At 39.8% G+C, this 17,869-nt stretch overlaps 1 protein-coding gene across 2 annotated transcripts in view; it reads right to left on the bottom strand.

The window, feature by feature from the left end:
- AOAH (acyloxyacyl hydrolase) overlaps positions 1–17,869 on the bottom strand; it is a 264,955-nt gene that overhangs the window by 78,916 nt on the left and 168,170 nt on the right. For both annotated transcript variants that reach the window (XM_003406941.3, XM_023544293.2), the window contains exon 13: positions 1,785–1,867. In XM_003406941.3, the coding sequence (XP_003406989.1) occupies positions 1,785–1,867 (83 nt within the window). The remainder of the gene's footprint in view (positions 1–1,784; positions 1,868–17,869) is intronic.

Here is a 17,869-nt window from a genome sequence, read left to right on the forward strand (position 1 = left end):
CAAGTATCTTTTGCTATTGTATTGAATCCCGCAATCAATGTGTACATTGTAATTTTTCCTTCATTTTCCCTCCCTCAGCAGTTCCCAAAGCTATTACAATCAATGGCATCTTAGAATTGAAGAATTGTAATGAACTTGCCTTACAGTGCTGTTGAAAGGATTAACTGAAATATTATACATAAAGTGTTTTTGCCATTGTATAAGTGTGCACATGGTACTAGCTCAGTTAATGAGTGGTGCAAAAGGTTTGTACTTGGCTGCTAACATAAAGGTTGGTGGTTCGAATCCACCCAGCGGTACCACAAAAGACAGGCCTGGTGATCTGCTTCTGTTAAGATTACAGCCAAGAAAACCCTATGAAGCAGTTTTAATCTGTAACACATGGTGTTGCCATGAGTTGGAATCAACTTGATGGCAACTAACAACTATTCTGTAAAAAAAAAAATCTATGCATTGTTATTAGACCAGTAGAACATTTTATTCTGTGCAGAATATTTATTATAAGAAATACATTATTTTTAGTTAATATATTTCGTTAAAATTCATGCTTCTTGGGAACTTCCTCAACACTCTTTCATTAATTAGAGATGGCACAGGGATGGCAAATAGGGCTCGCTCCACATGCCAAGTCTAATCTGCTGCTGATTGTCAGACATGCTGTGTTGTGAGAGTTGCTGCGGGAATCTGGGTGTAGCAGACAAGAGAGCCAAGGCCGATAAGTCGTATCTTCCCCAGGCTTAGGAAGAACGAGTGGCCACACACTCACTAAGTATTTGCCATCTCTGCATCCTGGTGTCATAAGACATTATTTGGAGAGTCACTGCAGACCACAGTTTATCAATCAGGCGTTTCATCAAGATCTGGTGGCAATGCACTGACTCTGACTCCACATGGGAGGCTGAGACCAACATAGGTAAGAGGCAAGCCCAGAAGATGCTTATGTCTGGGAAACACAGGAGCTGATGAAGACCTGGAAGTCTCAACAACACCAGGAAAATACAGTCCTTTCCTTAATGGCTTTCAGGATTTTAGCCACAGGGTTAAATATTGTGGAAAGATGGTGGAACTGAACTCGGAAAATTAAATCTCTGCAGATGTGTTTTCTCTGATCAGTTCATTATTGAGAGTTGTTACAAGAAAGAGCTCCATGAAACAGGTTGCATTTATTTTTCTTAAAACTACAACCCTAGAAAAAAACTTGGAAGACATTGCACCAACGGGGAGAGCAGAGCCTTTGCCGTGACCCTGACTGTGTTCAGCCCATGTTCTGCTAATGTTGACTCATGTCTTGCCTCCTGAGACTTGCATGCCTTGCACCTTGGTCTTTCTAAGACTGCGCTGTTGGATAACTGGCCTTCTTCTCCTTGGTACATGCCATGACTACACCTTGTTCTTGATCATCTTTCCACCATCATGATCAGTTGCCATCATGTCAATCCTGACTCCATGTGTGTTGGAGTAAAACTGTGCTCCACAGGGTTTTTAATGGCTTATGTTTTGGAAGTAGATTCTAGGCCTTTCTTCCGAAGCACCTCTAGTGGACTTGAACCTCTAACCTTTCGGTTAGCAGCTAAGCGCATTAACCATTTGCGCTAACCAGGGACTCCTGTTCTCCTTTGCTGTGGGTAAAATACTCTAATCCTAGGACCCATCTTTCAAAAGAGGTAATGGTTTTGGAAAAAGGGACTGTTCATTTTATTCCATGGTCCTTATTAACTAATTCTCAGCTTTTTCGGCACTTATGAAATAAAAGCAAACGTTAAAGGCAGGTGAAAGCTACATACCATTTTTTGAAATATTCTGGTAGTCTCTGTGATTGCAGTGGTTTCTTTTCCGTAAACGAAGGTAAATAGAGTCTTCTTTAATTCTGAAACAAATATATACACATATGTTTAATGTTAGGGTATGCATATGATGAAGTTCAAAAAAGACATTTTTATTATGATTAAAAAAATGGTAGAAATGAACTCAGAATATTAAATCTCTGCAGACAGGTTTTCTCTGAACTATCAATCCATTATCGAGGGTTGTTAAAAGAAATAGTCCAGTGAATCAGGTGGCATCTACATGGTAAGAGTGTTGTTAAAGATATCACACTTTTACTTTTTTATAAGGATTTCCGGAATCATCTGTTCCTAACCTTTTTACCAAGAGCTGCTATGGATCTCTCGAGCAATTGCTTGTCTTTACCAACTCATGTTCTTTTTCTTCTTTTGGCTGCTACGAAGCTGTGGCAGACACTCCTGTCCCTTATATTTATTTCTCTTCTTTGTCCTTTGTAACAACACTTTCAACAGGACCCATGTCTGCCCAGCATAATAACTGCATTTCCAAGCTTCCCTTGCAACTAGGAGTGTCCATGTCACTAAGGTCTGTACAACGGGATGTAAGTAGAGTACCCAGTGGCAATTTCTGAAAATTTTCTCAGCAAACAACTGAAAATTTTCTCAGCAAACAAAGGTGACCTTTGCTCCTTCTTTGTATCTTCCTCCATTCTACTGTTCAGGAAAATACGAATGCTGCCATCTTGGACTATGGGGGGTATGAGGTCCACATTGAGAAGGCAGAGGGTTGAGCTGGAAGAAGCCTGGATCTTTGAGAACTGAGCAGAGTGGAACTGCCATACCTGTCTGCACATCTCTGAATTTACATATGAAGGAGAACTAAGCTCACGTAGTATTGTATTTAAACCGCCCTTCTATCGGGTCTCTCGGTTTACTTGCTACTGAATCTAATACTAACGGACAGAGCTTAGAAACAAATTTTTGGCCCAGTATCAGGCTATAATTAGGTATATTTTTAGTCTTTTTCTTGGCTCCCCTTTGTCTCATCTTTACTTTTCTAACTTCTTTTGCCAAGCTTTTAATTTAAATATAATTTAATGTTTTATTTTCCATACTTCTATAAACACACTTCTATAGGCTTCCTAAAACAAAGCCAGGTAAAAACTAACGAATGTAATTTAACTCAGAAATATCCAATTACCCCCTGAATGTATTGTATCTTCTCTTCATTATAATAATTTCATATCTTGCAAACTTAAACACAATCACCATTCACTTTTAAGTGTTCTATAAGTCTCAGTCATTGTATTATAGTGCTTGCAACTTTGCCAGTGCTTCTGAAAGGTAAGCGTGAATCGTATTTGGGTATTCAGAATGCATCAGAAGTAAAATAGTATTCTTGAAGTATAAGAAAACTAGTGATAACATTTCTTTTTTTAAAAATTATTTATTTTGTTGTTGTTACAAATATACACAGCAAAACATACACCAATTCAACAGTTTCTACATCTCCCATTTAGTGACATTGATTACATTCTTCAAGTTGTGCAACCATCTCACTCTCCTTTTCTGAGTTGTTCCTCCCTGATTAACATAAATTCACTACCCACTAAGGTTCCTATCTCATCTTGCAAGTTACTGTTGTCAATTTGATATCATAGAGATGGTTCTTAAAAGAGCATACTGCTCAAGGCAGACACTTTTTACTAGTTAAGCTAAACTATTGTTTGGTTTTAAGAAGAGTTAAAAGTATTTATAAAAATAAAATAAAAATCTTATTTTTGGTATAAGGTTTAAACATTACCTTAGGGAATGGTTTCAGGGGTTCATCCAACCTTCATGGCTCCAGGAAGTCTGGAGTCCATGAGAATTTGAAATTCTGTTCTACATTTTCCCCCTTTTGACAAGGATTCTTCTATAGACTCGCCAATCGAAATGTTCAGTAATGGTAGTCAGGCACCAACCAGTTCTTTTCTTATGGCAAAATAGGCAGTTGTTCATGGACACAATTAGCCACACATTCCATAACCTCCTTCTGTTTCTGACTTTCCTTGCTCTGTTGCTCCAGGTGAATAGAGACCAATTTTTGTGCCTCGGATGGCTGCGTGCAAGCTTTTAAGACCCCCAGGCACTATGCAATGAACTAGGAAGTAGAACAGAAGCACTAAACACATTATTAGGCCAATTCACTGGGATGTCCCATGAAACCATGACCCTACACCTCCAAACCAAGATACCAAATCCCATGAGGATTTTGATTGTACTTAAGCAGTGTCAGCGGTTACTTTTTTTTCTGTCATTGTTGCAAATATGTCTGTCTTAGTCATCTAATGCTGCCATAACAGAAATACCACAAGTGGATGGCTTTAACAGAGAAATCTATTTCCTCACAGTAAAGTAGGCTAAAAGCCCAAAGTTAGGACATCAGCTCCAGGGGAAGGCTTTCTCTCTCTGTTGGCTCCCAAGGAAGGTCCTTGTTCTCAGCCTTCCCTTGTCTAAGGAACTTCTCAGGCGCAGGGACCCTGGGTCCAAAGGATGCACTCTGCTCCTGGTGCTGCTTTCTTGGCTGTATGAGGTCCCCCTGTCTCTCTGCTCACTTCTCTCTTTTATATCTCAAGAGATTGCCTCAAGACACAATCCAATCTTGTAGTTTGAGTGCTGCCTCACTAACACAAGTCCCGCCCATCCTCCCTCATTAACTTCATAGAGGCAGGATTTACCACATATAGGAAAATCACACAATACTGGGAATCATGGCCCAGCCCAATTGATACACACATTTTTGGGGGGACATAATTCAATCCATGACAATGTCTATCACACAACTTTTGCCAATTCAATTTTTTACAAGCGTACAACTTATTGACAACAATTAGGATAATCAGCTGTGTAACCCTACTCTTAATCAATGTGATATTTCCATCACCATTAACTCCCCCTTTCCCCTTCCCTCTCGCCCCTGGTAACAACTAATAAACTTTTTTCTCTATACACTTGCCTTTTCTTGTCTCTTTATGTAAATGAAGTCATACAATATTTGTCCTTTTGTGATAGACTTATTTCACTCAGCATAATGTCTTCCAGCTCCATGCATATTGTAGCATGTATTAAGATTTTATTTCTCCTACTGGCTGAGTAGTATACCATTGTATGCATGTACCACATTTTGTTTACCCATTCATTTGCTGATGCACATTTAGGTTGTTTCCACTTTTTGGCTATTGTGAATAGTGTTGTAATGAACGTTGCTGTACAAGTCTCTGTTTGAGTCTCTGCATTCAAGTGTTTTGGGTATATACCTATGAGTGGAATTACTGGGTCATATGGTGGTTCTGGAAACCCTGGTGGCATAATGGTTAAGTGCTACGGCTGCTAACCAAAGGGTCGGCAGTTCGAATCCGCCTGGCACTCCTTGGAAACTCTATGGGGCAGTTCTACTCTGTCCTATAGGGTCGCTATGAGTTGGAATCGACTCAACAGCACTAGGTCCTGGGATGGTAGTTCTCTTTTTAGTTTTTGGAGGAGCTGCCATACTGTTTTCCACAACGTCTGTACCACTTTTTCCTCCAGCAGCAATGGGCAAGGTTTCCGATTTCCCCACATCTTCACTAACACTTGTTATTTTCAGTTTTTTTTTTTTTAATCCTAGTCACCCCAGTGGGATTGAAATGCTATCTCACTGTGGTTTTGATTTGCATCTCGCTGATGGCTAATGGAAACTCTGGTGGCATAGTGGTTAACAGCTACAGCTGTTAACCAAGAGGTCAGCAGTTCAAATCCACCAAGAAATCCTTGGAAACCTTTTGGGGGCAGATCCACTCTGTCCTGTAGGGTCACTATGAGTCAGAATCGACTTGAGGGCAAGGGGTTTGGCTTTTTGGTTTGTTTTTGATGGCTAATGATGCTGGGCATCTTTTCATGTGTTTGGTGGCATTTTAATGTCCTCTTTGGTGAAATGTCTATTCAGGTCTTTTGCCCATTTTATAATTGGCTATTTGTCTTTTTGTTGTTAGGTTGTTGAAGATATATATATATATTTTGGTTATTAGATTCTTGTCAAAAATATGGTTTCTGAAGATAGTCTCCCAGTCGGTAGCTTGTCTTTTCACTTTTTTGGTAAAATCTTTTGATGAACAAAATTTTTCATTTTTGTGAAGTCTTATTTATTTTTTTTGTCTTTTGCTGTTTGTACTTTTATTATGTTAAATACCGTATTTTTACATATATAAGGTGCACCTCCTACGTTTGTTTATACAAGAATAACCATGCCCCCTTCCAAAGAATTTTTGTAAGTGCACTATGCCATTTTTTTTTCACAGCAACATGTAAGGTCTGAGAGCATTGTCCTTGCTTTTTCTTCTAAAAATTTTATTGTTTTAGTTTGCACATTTTGGTCCTTAATCCATTCTGAATTTGTTTTTGTGTATGGCGGGAGGCATAGATCTCGTTTCATTTTTCTGTATGTGGAAATCCAATTTTCCCATCACCATTTATTGAAGAGACCCTTCCTTCCCCATCAAATGGATTTAGTACCCTTGTCAAAAACCAGATGATCATAGATATGTGAGTTTATTTATGGACTCTCAATTCTGTTCCATTGGTCTATGTGTCTGTTGTTATACCAGTACCAGGCTATTTGGTTACTGTAGATGTATAGTATGTTTTAGAACCAGAAGTGTGAGTCTTCCTACTTTTTTCTTCTCTTTCAACATTGCTTTAGGTATTCAGGGCCTCTTACCATTCCAGGTAAAGTTGAGGATTGTTTTTTCTATTTCTGTAAAGAAGGCTGTTGGAATTTTAATCATGATTGCATTGAATCTATAGGTTGCTTTGGGTAGTACTGACGTGTTAATAATATTAAGCTTTCCAATCCATGAATGTGGAACATCTTTCTATTTATTTAAGTCTTTTTAAATCAACAATGCCTTGTAGTTTTCATTGTATAAATCCTTCACATCCTGGTTAGATTTATTCCTAGGTATTTTATTCTCTTAGAGAAAATGGAATTGTTTCCCTAATTTCTCTTTCAGATTTCTCACTGCTGGTGTATAGAAACCCAACTGATTTTTTGTTTGTTGACCTTGTACCTCACAACTTCGCTAATCCCTCTATTAGCTCTAGAAGCTTTCTTGTGAATTCTGGGATTTTCTGTAGATAAGATAATGTCATCCACAAATAGACATAATTTTACTTCATTTTTTCCAATCTGGATACATTTTATTTCTTTTTCTTGTCTTATTGCTCTGGCTAGGACTTCTAATACCATATTGAATAGAAGTGGTGAGAGTGAACACTGTTGTCTTGTTCCCAGTTTCAAAGGGAAAGCTTCAGTCTTTCTCCATTAAGTATAATGTTGGCTGTTGGCTTTTCATATATGCCCTGAATCACTCTGAGGAATTTCCCTTCTATTCCAATCTTCTTTAGAGTTTTTGTCAAGAAAGGTGCTGGGTTTTATCAAATGCATTTTCTGCATCCATAGAGATGATCACGTGGTTCCTTTCCTTTGTTCTATTGATATGGTGTATTATGTTGATTGATTTTATAATGTTGAACCATTCCTGCATTCCTGGAATAAATCCCATTTGGTCATGGTGTACGACTCTTTTAGTATGCTGTTGGATTTGTTTGCTATTATTTTGTTGAGGATTTTTGCATCTCTATTTATTCATAAGAGATAGTGACCTGTAGTTTCTTTTCTTGTGGTGTCTTTTTTTCTGACTTTGGTATCAAGGTTATGTTTGGCCTACGGAGTGAATTAGGGAGTAATCTGCCCTTCTCTATTTTTTGGAAAAGTTTAAACAGTATTGGTGTCAATTCTTCTCAAAATGTTTGGCAGAATTCCCCAGTGAAGCCATCTGGTCCGGGACTTTTTTTGTTGGGAGGTTTTTAATCACTGATTTGATCTCTTCACTTGCTATGGTTCTGTTGAGGCTTTCTATTTGCTCTTGAATCAGTTTGGGTATCTTGTATGCTTCTAGGAATTTATCCATTTTGTCTAGGTTATCCACTTTGTTGCTGTACAGCTGTTCATAATATTCCATCATAATTCTTTTTATTTCTGTAGGGTTGGTTGAAATGTCCCCTCTCTCATTTTTTTATTTTGGTTATTTGTGTCCTTTCTGTTTTGCCAAACTTACTGATCTCTTCAAAGAATGAACTCCTGGTTTTATTGATTCTCTCCGTTGTTTTTCTGTTTTCAATTCTATTTATTTTTGCTCTGATCTTTGTCATTCCCTTTCTTCTGGTAGATTTAGGCTTAAATTCATCTTCTCTTTCTAGTTCCTGGAGTTGTTGACTTCTTTTTAACTTGTGTAGGCATTTAACGATAGAAATTTCCCTCTAAATAGTGCCTGTGTTGCATCCCTTAGGTTTTGGTATGTTGTGCTTTTATTTTAAGTTGGCTAAGAAATTTGTGATTTCTTCATTAACCCATCGGTAGCTTAATAGTGTGTTGTTTAATTTCCATATGTTTGTGTATTTTCTGTTTTTTTTTTTTTTGTTGTTGTTATTGATTTCTAGCTTCACTCCGTTGTGGTCAGAGAAAATACTTTGTATGATTTCAAAGTTTTACATTTACCAAGACTTGTTTTGTGACCTAAATACGGTCTATCCCACAGAAAGATCCATGTGCGCTGGAGTTGAATGCATATTATGTGAGCAGACTTCACTGTGGGGGCCTTTTGTAGCAGTTTGCAGCAACTTGGCAACCAACAAATACCAGGTGGGGGAATGGGTGTCACACTCTGGTCAGATGCCCATGGAGTTCTGCCTTGTTGCTATTGGAGTTCCCCAGGCAGATTGCTGGCTGGGAGTGCAGCCTCCATTCAAGGCTCCTGTTTGCTAGCACACAGCAGCCTCAGTCAGCAGTCCTCAGCACCAACTGGAAGTGGGGTTGGACTAACCCTAGTTGACCACCAAGAAGGTTTATACTGTTGGTTTCAGAGGTCAGAGCTATTGGGTGCATGGGGAGGCAGGTAGAGCACTGACTATGGGCACAGACTCCACTGCACAGGCCTTTTGTAGCAGTTCACAGCAGACTTGCAGCCCACAGTGTCTGACTGGGGGAGGTAAGGTGCTGGCACACTCCAAATAGACCTCTGGAGAGGTCTGCCTTGTTGCTATCAGCAGTGGTATGTTGGCTGTGGGTATAGCCTCTACTACAGATGCTTGATTCCTAGCACACAGTGCCCTCAGTCAGCAGTACTCAGCACTGACGGTAAGGGGGACCAAACAGACCAGAACTGACTCTTTGTGAGGTCTGTCCTCTTCGTTTCAAAGGCCTGACCTATGGTGTACTCAGGAAAGTAAGTAGAGTATTGACTATGAGAGCAGACCCCACTGCATAGGCCTTCTGTAACAATTTATAGTAGGCTTGCAGCTGAGAGTGTCTGGGTGGGGGAGGTGTTGGCACACTCCAAACAGACCCATGGGGGTGGTCTGCCCTGTTCGTTCTAGAGCAGAAGGCTTGGGGTCCTGTCTCTTTGTACAGGCAAGGGCTGTGGTAGTTAGGGAAGCAGCCTCCTTTTCTGGGACCACTTGCCCAGTTCCCAGCAGCTGGTGGCCTGAATGACTGTGGGAGGAGAGGCAAGGACGTTGGGAGACGTGATTTTCCTACTGTATGTGACTCATTGATGATTTGGTGATTCTTGCCTTTCTGCAGTTCCCTGTTGTTTTCCTCTGCTCCCCAGTTCAGAGTCCCTGAAAGCTGAGCACAATTTCCTTGTATTTGCTATTTTTCCAGAAATTCCTAGTGATAACATTCCTTAACAGAGGACTAAGATGTCTGAGTGATATTTTAAATATGGAATTTTGCCTTGTGGTAGAGTTTTGAACTGAATGACTTAGTTTATTTTTTAAAGATACACATTCACATAGTTGAAAAAATCAGATTCATTTACTTAAGAGATGTTTATTGAGCATCTACTATGATCCAGGCACTGTTCTGGGCACTTGGGTTATATTAGTAAATGAAAAAGACAAAAATCTCTGCTTCTGTGTTGTTGACATTCTAGCAGGAAAAGAGACTTAAAACAATGAATAATCATGCATAATCAATTTAAAGAGTATGTAGAAGATGATAAATGCTATGAAAAAAAAAAAGAAACAAGAGGGGTTACAAACAGAGTGGGCAGGGTAAGCCTCACTGAAAAAAGTGAAATTTGAACAAAGATTTATGGTGGTGAGCCTTATAAAACCAAATAGTTTAACTATTTGGTCTGTAAGGCTTATTATGAAAAACACAATCTCACCCCTCCCCCATTTCCTCCTTCCCAGAAGCAACCAATTACAACTTCAGTCTTTTGTTATTTTCCTCCTTGTCTCTAAGTAACATATTTGAGGCTACTTCTTGATTTTTTAGTTTTGGCATTATCTACTGACTTCCCACTATAGGAGAGAGGGATTTAGCTATTTACAACTGATTTATGATTACTTTTTCTTTCCTTCGTAACTTTTTAAAATTTACTTGGAGTTAATAGTGGCCTTCTGTTTCTTTGCTTAATTTTTGAAGTATTTATCGAAAATTCACCCTCAAATCTTGTATATTTGTTTGATCTCCTTTCCATATGCTTCAGTATTTAAGATGGTTTATTAATTTTCTCTCGTGGAAATCTCTCCTGGATCCTCCTGACCTGCTTCCATCTGGACTTGCTATCCTTTCACTCTGATATCCTAGGAGCTCCCTTCTCCATTATCTTGGGGATTTCCTTTACCTCTTCCTGGGTTTGATCTCTATCTCCTAGAAGACTCAATTTTTCTTGTTTTTGGTGGGGCATATTTTCCAAAGGCATTTGACTGTGTGAATCATAACAAATTATGGATAATATTCTGAAGAACAGAAATTCCAGAACACTTAATTGTGCTCATGAGGAAACTACATAAACCACGAAGCAGTTGTTTGAACAGAACAAGGGGATACTGTATGGTTTAAAATCAGGAAAGGTGTGCATCAGGGTTGTATTCTTTCACTGTACTTATTCAACCTGTATGCTGAACAAACGATCACAGAAGCTGGACTATATGAAGAAGAATGCAGCATCAGGATTGGAGAAAGACTAATTAACCACCTGCAATATGCGGATGAAACAACCTTGCTTGCTGAAAGAGAACTCGAAGCACTTACTGATGAAGATCAAAGACCACAGCCTTCAGTATGGATTATACCTCAGCATAAAGAAAACTAAAATCCTCACAACTGGACCAATGAGCAATACCATGATAAATGGAGAAAATACTGAGGTGGTCAAGGATTTTATTTTACTTGGATTCACAATCAACACCTATGGAAGCAGCAATCAAGAAATCAAATGACGTATTGTATTGGGTAAATCTGTTGTAAAAGACTTCTTTAAAGTATTAAAAAGCAAAGATGTCACTTTGAGGACTAAGTTGTGCCTGGCCCAAGTCATGGTATTTTCAGTCGCCTCATATGCATGTGAAAGCTGGGCAATGAATAAAGAAGACCAAAAAAAGATGATGCCTTTGAATTATGGTGTTGGAGAAGAGTATTGAATAATACCATGGACTGCCAGAAGAATGAATAAATCTGTCTTGGGAGAAGTACAGCCAGAATGCTTCTTAGAAGTGAGGATAACGAGACTTTGTCTCATACACTTTTTTTTTTTTTAATTTTTATTGTGCTTTAAGTGAAAGTTTACAAATGAAGTCAGTCTCTCACACAAAAACTTGTATACACCTTGCTACATACTCCCAATTGCTCTTCCCCTAATGAGACAGCCCACTCTCTACCTCCACTCTCTCTTTTCGTGTCCATTTTACAAGCTTCTAACCCCCTCTACGCTCTCATCTCCCCTCCAGACAGGAGATGCCAACATAGTCTCAAGCGTCCACCTGATCCAAGAAGCTTATTCCTCACCAGCATCCCTCTCGAACCCATTGTCCAGTCCAGTTCCTGTCTGAAGAGTTGGCTTTGGGAATGGTTCCTGTCCTGGGCCAACAGAAGGTCTGGGAGCCATGACCACCGGAGTCCTTCTAGTCTCAGTCAGACCGTGAAGTCTGTCTTTTTACGAGAATTTGGGCTCTGCATCCCATTGCTCTCCTGCTCCCTCAGGGGTTCTATGTTGTGTTCCCTGTCAGGGCCGTTATTGGTCGTAGCTGGGCACCATTTAGTTCTTCCGGTCTCAGGATGATGTAGTCTCCAGTTTATGTGGCCTTTTCTGTCTCTTGGGCTCGTAATTACCTTGTGTCCTTGGTGTTCTTCATTCTCCTTTGATCCAGGTGGGTTGAGACCAATTGATGAATTCTAGATAGCTGGTTGCTAGTGTTTAAGACCCCAGACACCACTCTCCAAAGTGGGATGCAGAATGTTTTCTTAATAGATTTTATTATGCCAATTGACTTAGATGTCCCCTGAAACCATGTCTCATGTACTTTGGACATGTTATCAGGAGGAACCAACCAATCCCTGGAGAAGGACATCATGGTTGGTAGAGGGTCAGTGAAAGAGAGGAAGACCCTTAATGAGATGGATTGATACAATGGCTGCAACTGTGGGCTCAAGCATAGCAATGATTGTGAGGATGGTGCAGGATCGGGCAGTATTTTGTTCTGTTGTACATAGGGTCTTATGAGGTAGATTGACTTGACAATACCTAGCAGCACAACATATTTTCCAATATGTTTCTATATTTTTTAGAGAGAGTACCTGGGAAGTAACTTTTTTTTTTTTTTTTTAAGGTAGCATTTGTAAGTCTGAAATGTTTTTATCCTTTGACTTGGCTGCTGATGAGGTATGAGGTGGGCCTAGAAACACAATCTCTACCATAAGTATAAATATAAAATAGCATGTAAAAAATGTCATGGTGGCATCAGACCTCCTCTAACTTCAGCAGGGGGGAAAATAATCATCATTTTCATCATCGTTGTCGTTATCATCGTCATCAGCCCAAAGCTGACTCCTGTGAGGTGGCTGCACAGAGCTCACAGACCGTATTTACTGTTGTGCAACCATCATTACTATCCATTTACTGTTGTGGAGTTTATCAGGGAAGTTAACACGATACAATTCAGGATCAGGAACAATTCAGGACACAGTTCTTCAGTAAGGACAGCTTCTCAGCCATGCCCGCAGGCAGGTCTCTCTCTTAGCCCCTCGGTCCCTCAGCCCTTGGCCCTCAGCTCTAGGTCTGGCCTCTGCCCTGCTCAGGCAAGTGTTGCAGCTCTTTTTTTTTTTGATCTCTAACAAGTACCACTCTGCCAGCAAGCCTCCTGCCTGAAGGCTCTCAGCTTTCTTGCTCCACGGGCAAAGAAGCCCACCAAGCCGTCTTGCACAGGACTCCTGGTTCTGCTGCTGCTTTTTCTCTGCTGTGCTTGTTGCTGCTTCTCACCATCTGGTGCCATCTTATTTGTTACAGCTTTCTCTGTCCCCTGGGTCTAGTAAGTTCTCAGTACAGAGACCCTGGGTCCAAAGGACACGTTCTGCTCCTCGCTCTTCTTCTTGGTGGTAGTGAGGTCCCTCCTCAGCTTCTGGGACTGGGTCATTTTAAGCCTAGCAGGATGGCAAAACTAACTAATCCTCTAGTTAGGGTTCCGTACACCTTATTTGTGTGGCCGCACCCCTGCAAGTGTTCAATGCACCTTATTTGCATTGTTAGCAAGCTGCCCAATCCCCTTGGTGGGCCACAAGGACCTTATTTGCATAGTTTTACCCAATCACTTTGTGTGAGTCACTAGATCATGAATGGCTAGAAGGGCCATATTAAGTAATTCACTGCACCATGTAGGGTTAATAGAATTTGTTGGGGAAAAACTTTCAAGCAGAGAGGTAGCGGAGTTTGCATTGTCCTTGAGCTCTCATTATCCCATAGAAAGGAGTTGTAGGCCAGAGATAGCTGGACTAGACATATCCAGGAGAGGAGCTCTGCTCCCTAACACTGTACATATTTATGGGAGAAGGGGGATGTGGTGTTTCTAAGTCAGTATGCAACCATGATAGATTGTTTTGTTAAAGAGGGGTAGCCTCAAACATGATGAATCAGCTTCTTTAAAAAAAAAAATTATTGTAGTAAAATGTATATAACAAAGGATTTGCTATTTTAACTATTGTAAGTGTACAATTTAATGACATTAATTACATTCATCAGGTTGTGCAACCATCCTACTATCCATTTGCAAATGATTTTCATCTTCCTCCACAGAAACTCTGTATTCCTTAACTAATAAGTCCAAATTTCCCCCTCTTTCCAGCCCCTGGTAACCACTAATAAATTTGTCTCTATGAGTTTGCCTGTTCTCCAAGTTTCATGTAAGTGGGATTATAAGTATTTGTCCTTCTGAGTCAGCTTCTTGCTAAGTGTTATGGGTTGAATTGTGTCCCCCCAAAATGTGTGTCAACTTGGCTAGGCCATGATTCCCAGTATTGTGTGATTGTCAACCATGTTGTGTTCTGATGTGATTTTCCTTTGTGTTGTAAATCCTATATCTATGGTGTTAATGAGGTGGAATTAGCGGCAGTTATGTTAATAAGTCAGGACTCAATCTACATGATTAGGTCGTATCTTAAATCAATCTCTTTTGAGATACAAAAGAGAAAGGTGAGCAGAGAGATATGGGGGTCTCATATTACCAAGAAAGTAGTGTTAGGAACAGAGCACGTCCTTTTGATCCAGGGTTCCTGTGCAGAGAAGCTCCTAGACCAGGGAAGATTGATGACAAGGACCTTCTTTCAGAGCTGACAGAGAGAGAAAGCCTTCACCTGGATCTGGTTCTCTGAATTCAGACGTCTAGTGTCCTGGACTGAGAGAATAAATTCCTCTTTGTTAAAGCCATTCACTTGTGGTATTTATGTTATAGAAGCACTAGATAACTAAGACACTAAGGTGCTGAAAGTGAGGAGGAAATTAACTTCCAGGACCACCAGAGTTTGTCTCCTTAGCCAGTGTGGCAGATTAAAGATGGCCACATGTTCATTGTTATGCTTCCCCTTGAATCTGGACAGGACTGTTACTTTGTTGACCAAAAGAGCACAAGGATGTGAGATTATGTCAGTTCTGGGCCTAGTCTTTAAGATACTCAGTAATTTTGGTCTCTTGGAGCCCTCAGCCACCATGTTAGAAGTCTGGCTACTTTCCTGGAGACACTATGTGAAAAGGCTCCCCAAGGAGAGGAAGAGGGACCCAGCTGAACCCAGCCTTCCAGCTGCCCCTGACAAGACACGAGTCATGTGAGTGAAGCCATCTTGGCTCCTCCACATCAGCCCAGAGGCCAGGTGAAGACCATCTAGTAACCACAGGTCTCTGGGTGGCACAAACAGTTTGAGCTCGACTACTAACTGAAAGGTTGGCATTTTGAATCCACCCAGCAGCATGAAGGATGAAAGTCCTGGCGATCCGCTTCCATAAGATTACAGCTATTGAAAACTCTACGAAGTGCAGTTCTACTCTGACACACATGGAGTTGCCTTGAGTCAAATCGACTTGACAGCAACAGGTTTAATCACAGTCAAAGCCACGTGGAACAGACAAATTGGTCAGGTAAGCTCCGCCCAAATTCCTGACTCCCAAAATTATGTGACATAATAAAAATTGTTGTTTTAAGATCTTCGAGTTTGTAGTGCTTTGTTACACAACAATAGATAACCAGAACAGATGGTTATAGAGTTCTAGATTAAAATCCCCTTCTCTCAGAAGTTGGAGGGAATTGATCCATTGGCTTCTAGCCTCCCAATGTTAAGTTCAAAGCTATTATGAGTGTTGATCTTTTGTGTAGAAACCCATGGAGGTAGTGCCCGACTTACGATAGAGCTCTGTTCTGACAACTCCGTTGTTAAGTCGGTTCTGACGTAAATCGAATATTTCATTTTTTTTTTAGTTTTCATTATTAGTGCCTTTTATTATTAGTATCTTTATAAGTACAGCAGTATTTTGAACAATAAATCATAAAATTGAACATCTGAGAATGACATCAGTAAATTATGTGCTTCATTGTATCTAGTACATATTACTAATGATAAGGACCATCGTAAGCGAGGTTCCGTGTAACTGGAATACATCGTAAGCTGGGGACTACCTGTAGTAGCATCTTGTTCCAAGTGTTCTGAAATGTTATGACAGGCTCAGTGTGGGGTCTATTTTCATTCATATTGTTAGACATTTGATAGACTCAACCTGGAAACTCATACTGTTCAGTTCTGAGTGATGTTTTAAAATAATTTCATTGATGATTTCCTCCTGCCTTCTTCTTTTTCTGAAAGTCCTATTATCTGGATATGGGGTCACCTAAGCTAGTCTTTTAATTTTCTTAGGTTTTGGTTTTATTTTCCATCTCTGTGTCTTGCTCTATTTTCTGGATGATTTCCTCAACTTTATCTTTCAAACTTTTTATGTAAATCATCTTCTGTCACATATATAATTTCTAATTTTTTTAGTTCTCTGAATGTGTCTTTAATTTTAGCATAATTTTCTTGTTTATGAATGTACTATCTTATCTTTTTGAGGAAATTAATTTTAGTTATTTTTACAACTAGGATATAAAGTTTTTAAAAAGTTTTCCCTTTCTTAGCTTGCAGTCTCTGTTTCCTCTAAGTTGTTTTTTTCTCTTCGTTTCTGTATTACTTCTCACATTAGAGGTTTTCCTCAGACGTCTGATTACCCTAGGTTGTTGGCTTATATTTAAAAATGGAAAATTGATTGGAAACAAAAAGCTGGTTTGGATTGGAAGCTGGGCCCCTGGGTATGGCTCGTTGACTATGGACCTCACGGCAGGGTGGGTTGGCTGTGCCTTTCTCTGGAACCCCTGCTGTCAGTGTCTTTGAAGCTTTCTTCTTGGGTTGTTCCGATTCCCAGGGGAGGGTTTTCTAGTCATCAGCCATGAGAGTATAGGCTGAGTTGCCTGCACTCTGGGACTGGAAGGAGGTCTTCTTTGGCATTCTGCATGTATATGTTTATTAAGGCACTTTTGTTTTCATTTATGTCTGGTGTCTCCCAGTGGCCCTTTGATTTTTGCATATCCAGAGAACAAACTTCTAGTCTTACACCAGTTGCTCACCTCTGTAGAGCTGGGAAATGCATTTGTGAATATAACTGTTTCTTAAATAATTTTTCAACTTATATGTCCATTTTTAGCATCATTTTCATTTCCAGAAGTACTATATGCAACTAATTCCCAAGCCTTTTGAGGATTCTGCACTGTAGACTGGGTTGCTTCTTTCCAGAAATACTATAGTAGGTTGGGTTGCTTCTTGGCATTGTTCTCTGCCAGCTTAGGGTGAAGCCTTCTTGGGTCTGCCTAGTCAGTTACCACTTGTCCATCTGCTTTCTAGCTTCACCATTTTGTGGCTGTTGGCTCTTCCTATAGGAGTCTCTGGGGTGGGAGTGAAACATTTAAACACTTGGCTATTAACCAAAAGGTCAGCGGTTTGAATGCACCCAGAGGTGCCTTCAGAGAAAGTTCTGGTGCTCTGTTTCCAAAAGGTCACAGCCACGGAAGGCCCTACAGAGCCGAGTTCTACTCTGTACACATGGGGTCACCGTGAGTTGGAATCGACTTGATGGCAACTTTTTTTTTTGCCTCTTCCTGTTCTGTTTGTCCTGTGGGCAAATCCGTTTACCTGTCATTTTACTGAGGTCTCTCAAGGGAGGGAAGTAAATGCTTCTGTTCAACCTGCTATCTTTACCCAGAGCCCTGAAATGAATACTTTATATAGTGCATCGTTTATGCCCTATGCCTTGACTATTTTATTATATTTTCAAAAAGCTGACAGGAAATGGGCAATAGAGCTGAGTTCAATACTAAAATAATTTCATGGTCAATAAAGAGGGGTTATTTTCCTTTGGAAAATAATTATTAACAATATTTAGTCATAAATATTTTTAATAATTCTAAAAATGGAATTTATGTACTGCAATTTTGTTTTGCTCATGACCTGCTCACACAAAGTAAATAGAGGGAGTATTAATATTATAGATACAGTTAGTTGCACCTTTCATTATAAGAATGTAGAAATCTTTATCAATAGATAAATAGTTTCATTAAAACTTCTGACTAGAAATAGTTTCTAGAATTTTGGGTTTCAGGTCATGTACTCAAGATGCGTTCTGCATAATCAAAGAAACTATTTTCTTTCATCT

This window comes from Loxodonta africana, chromosome 8 (genome assembly GCF_030014295.1).
Source record: "Loxodonta africana isolate mLoxAfr1 chromosome 8, mLoxAfr1.hap2, whole genome shotgun sequence".
NCBI lineage: Eukaryota > Metazoa > Chordata > Mammalia > Proboscidea > Elephantidae > Loxodonta > Loxodonta africana.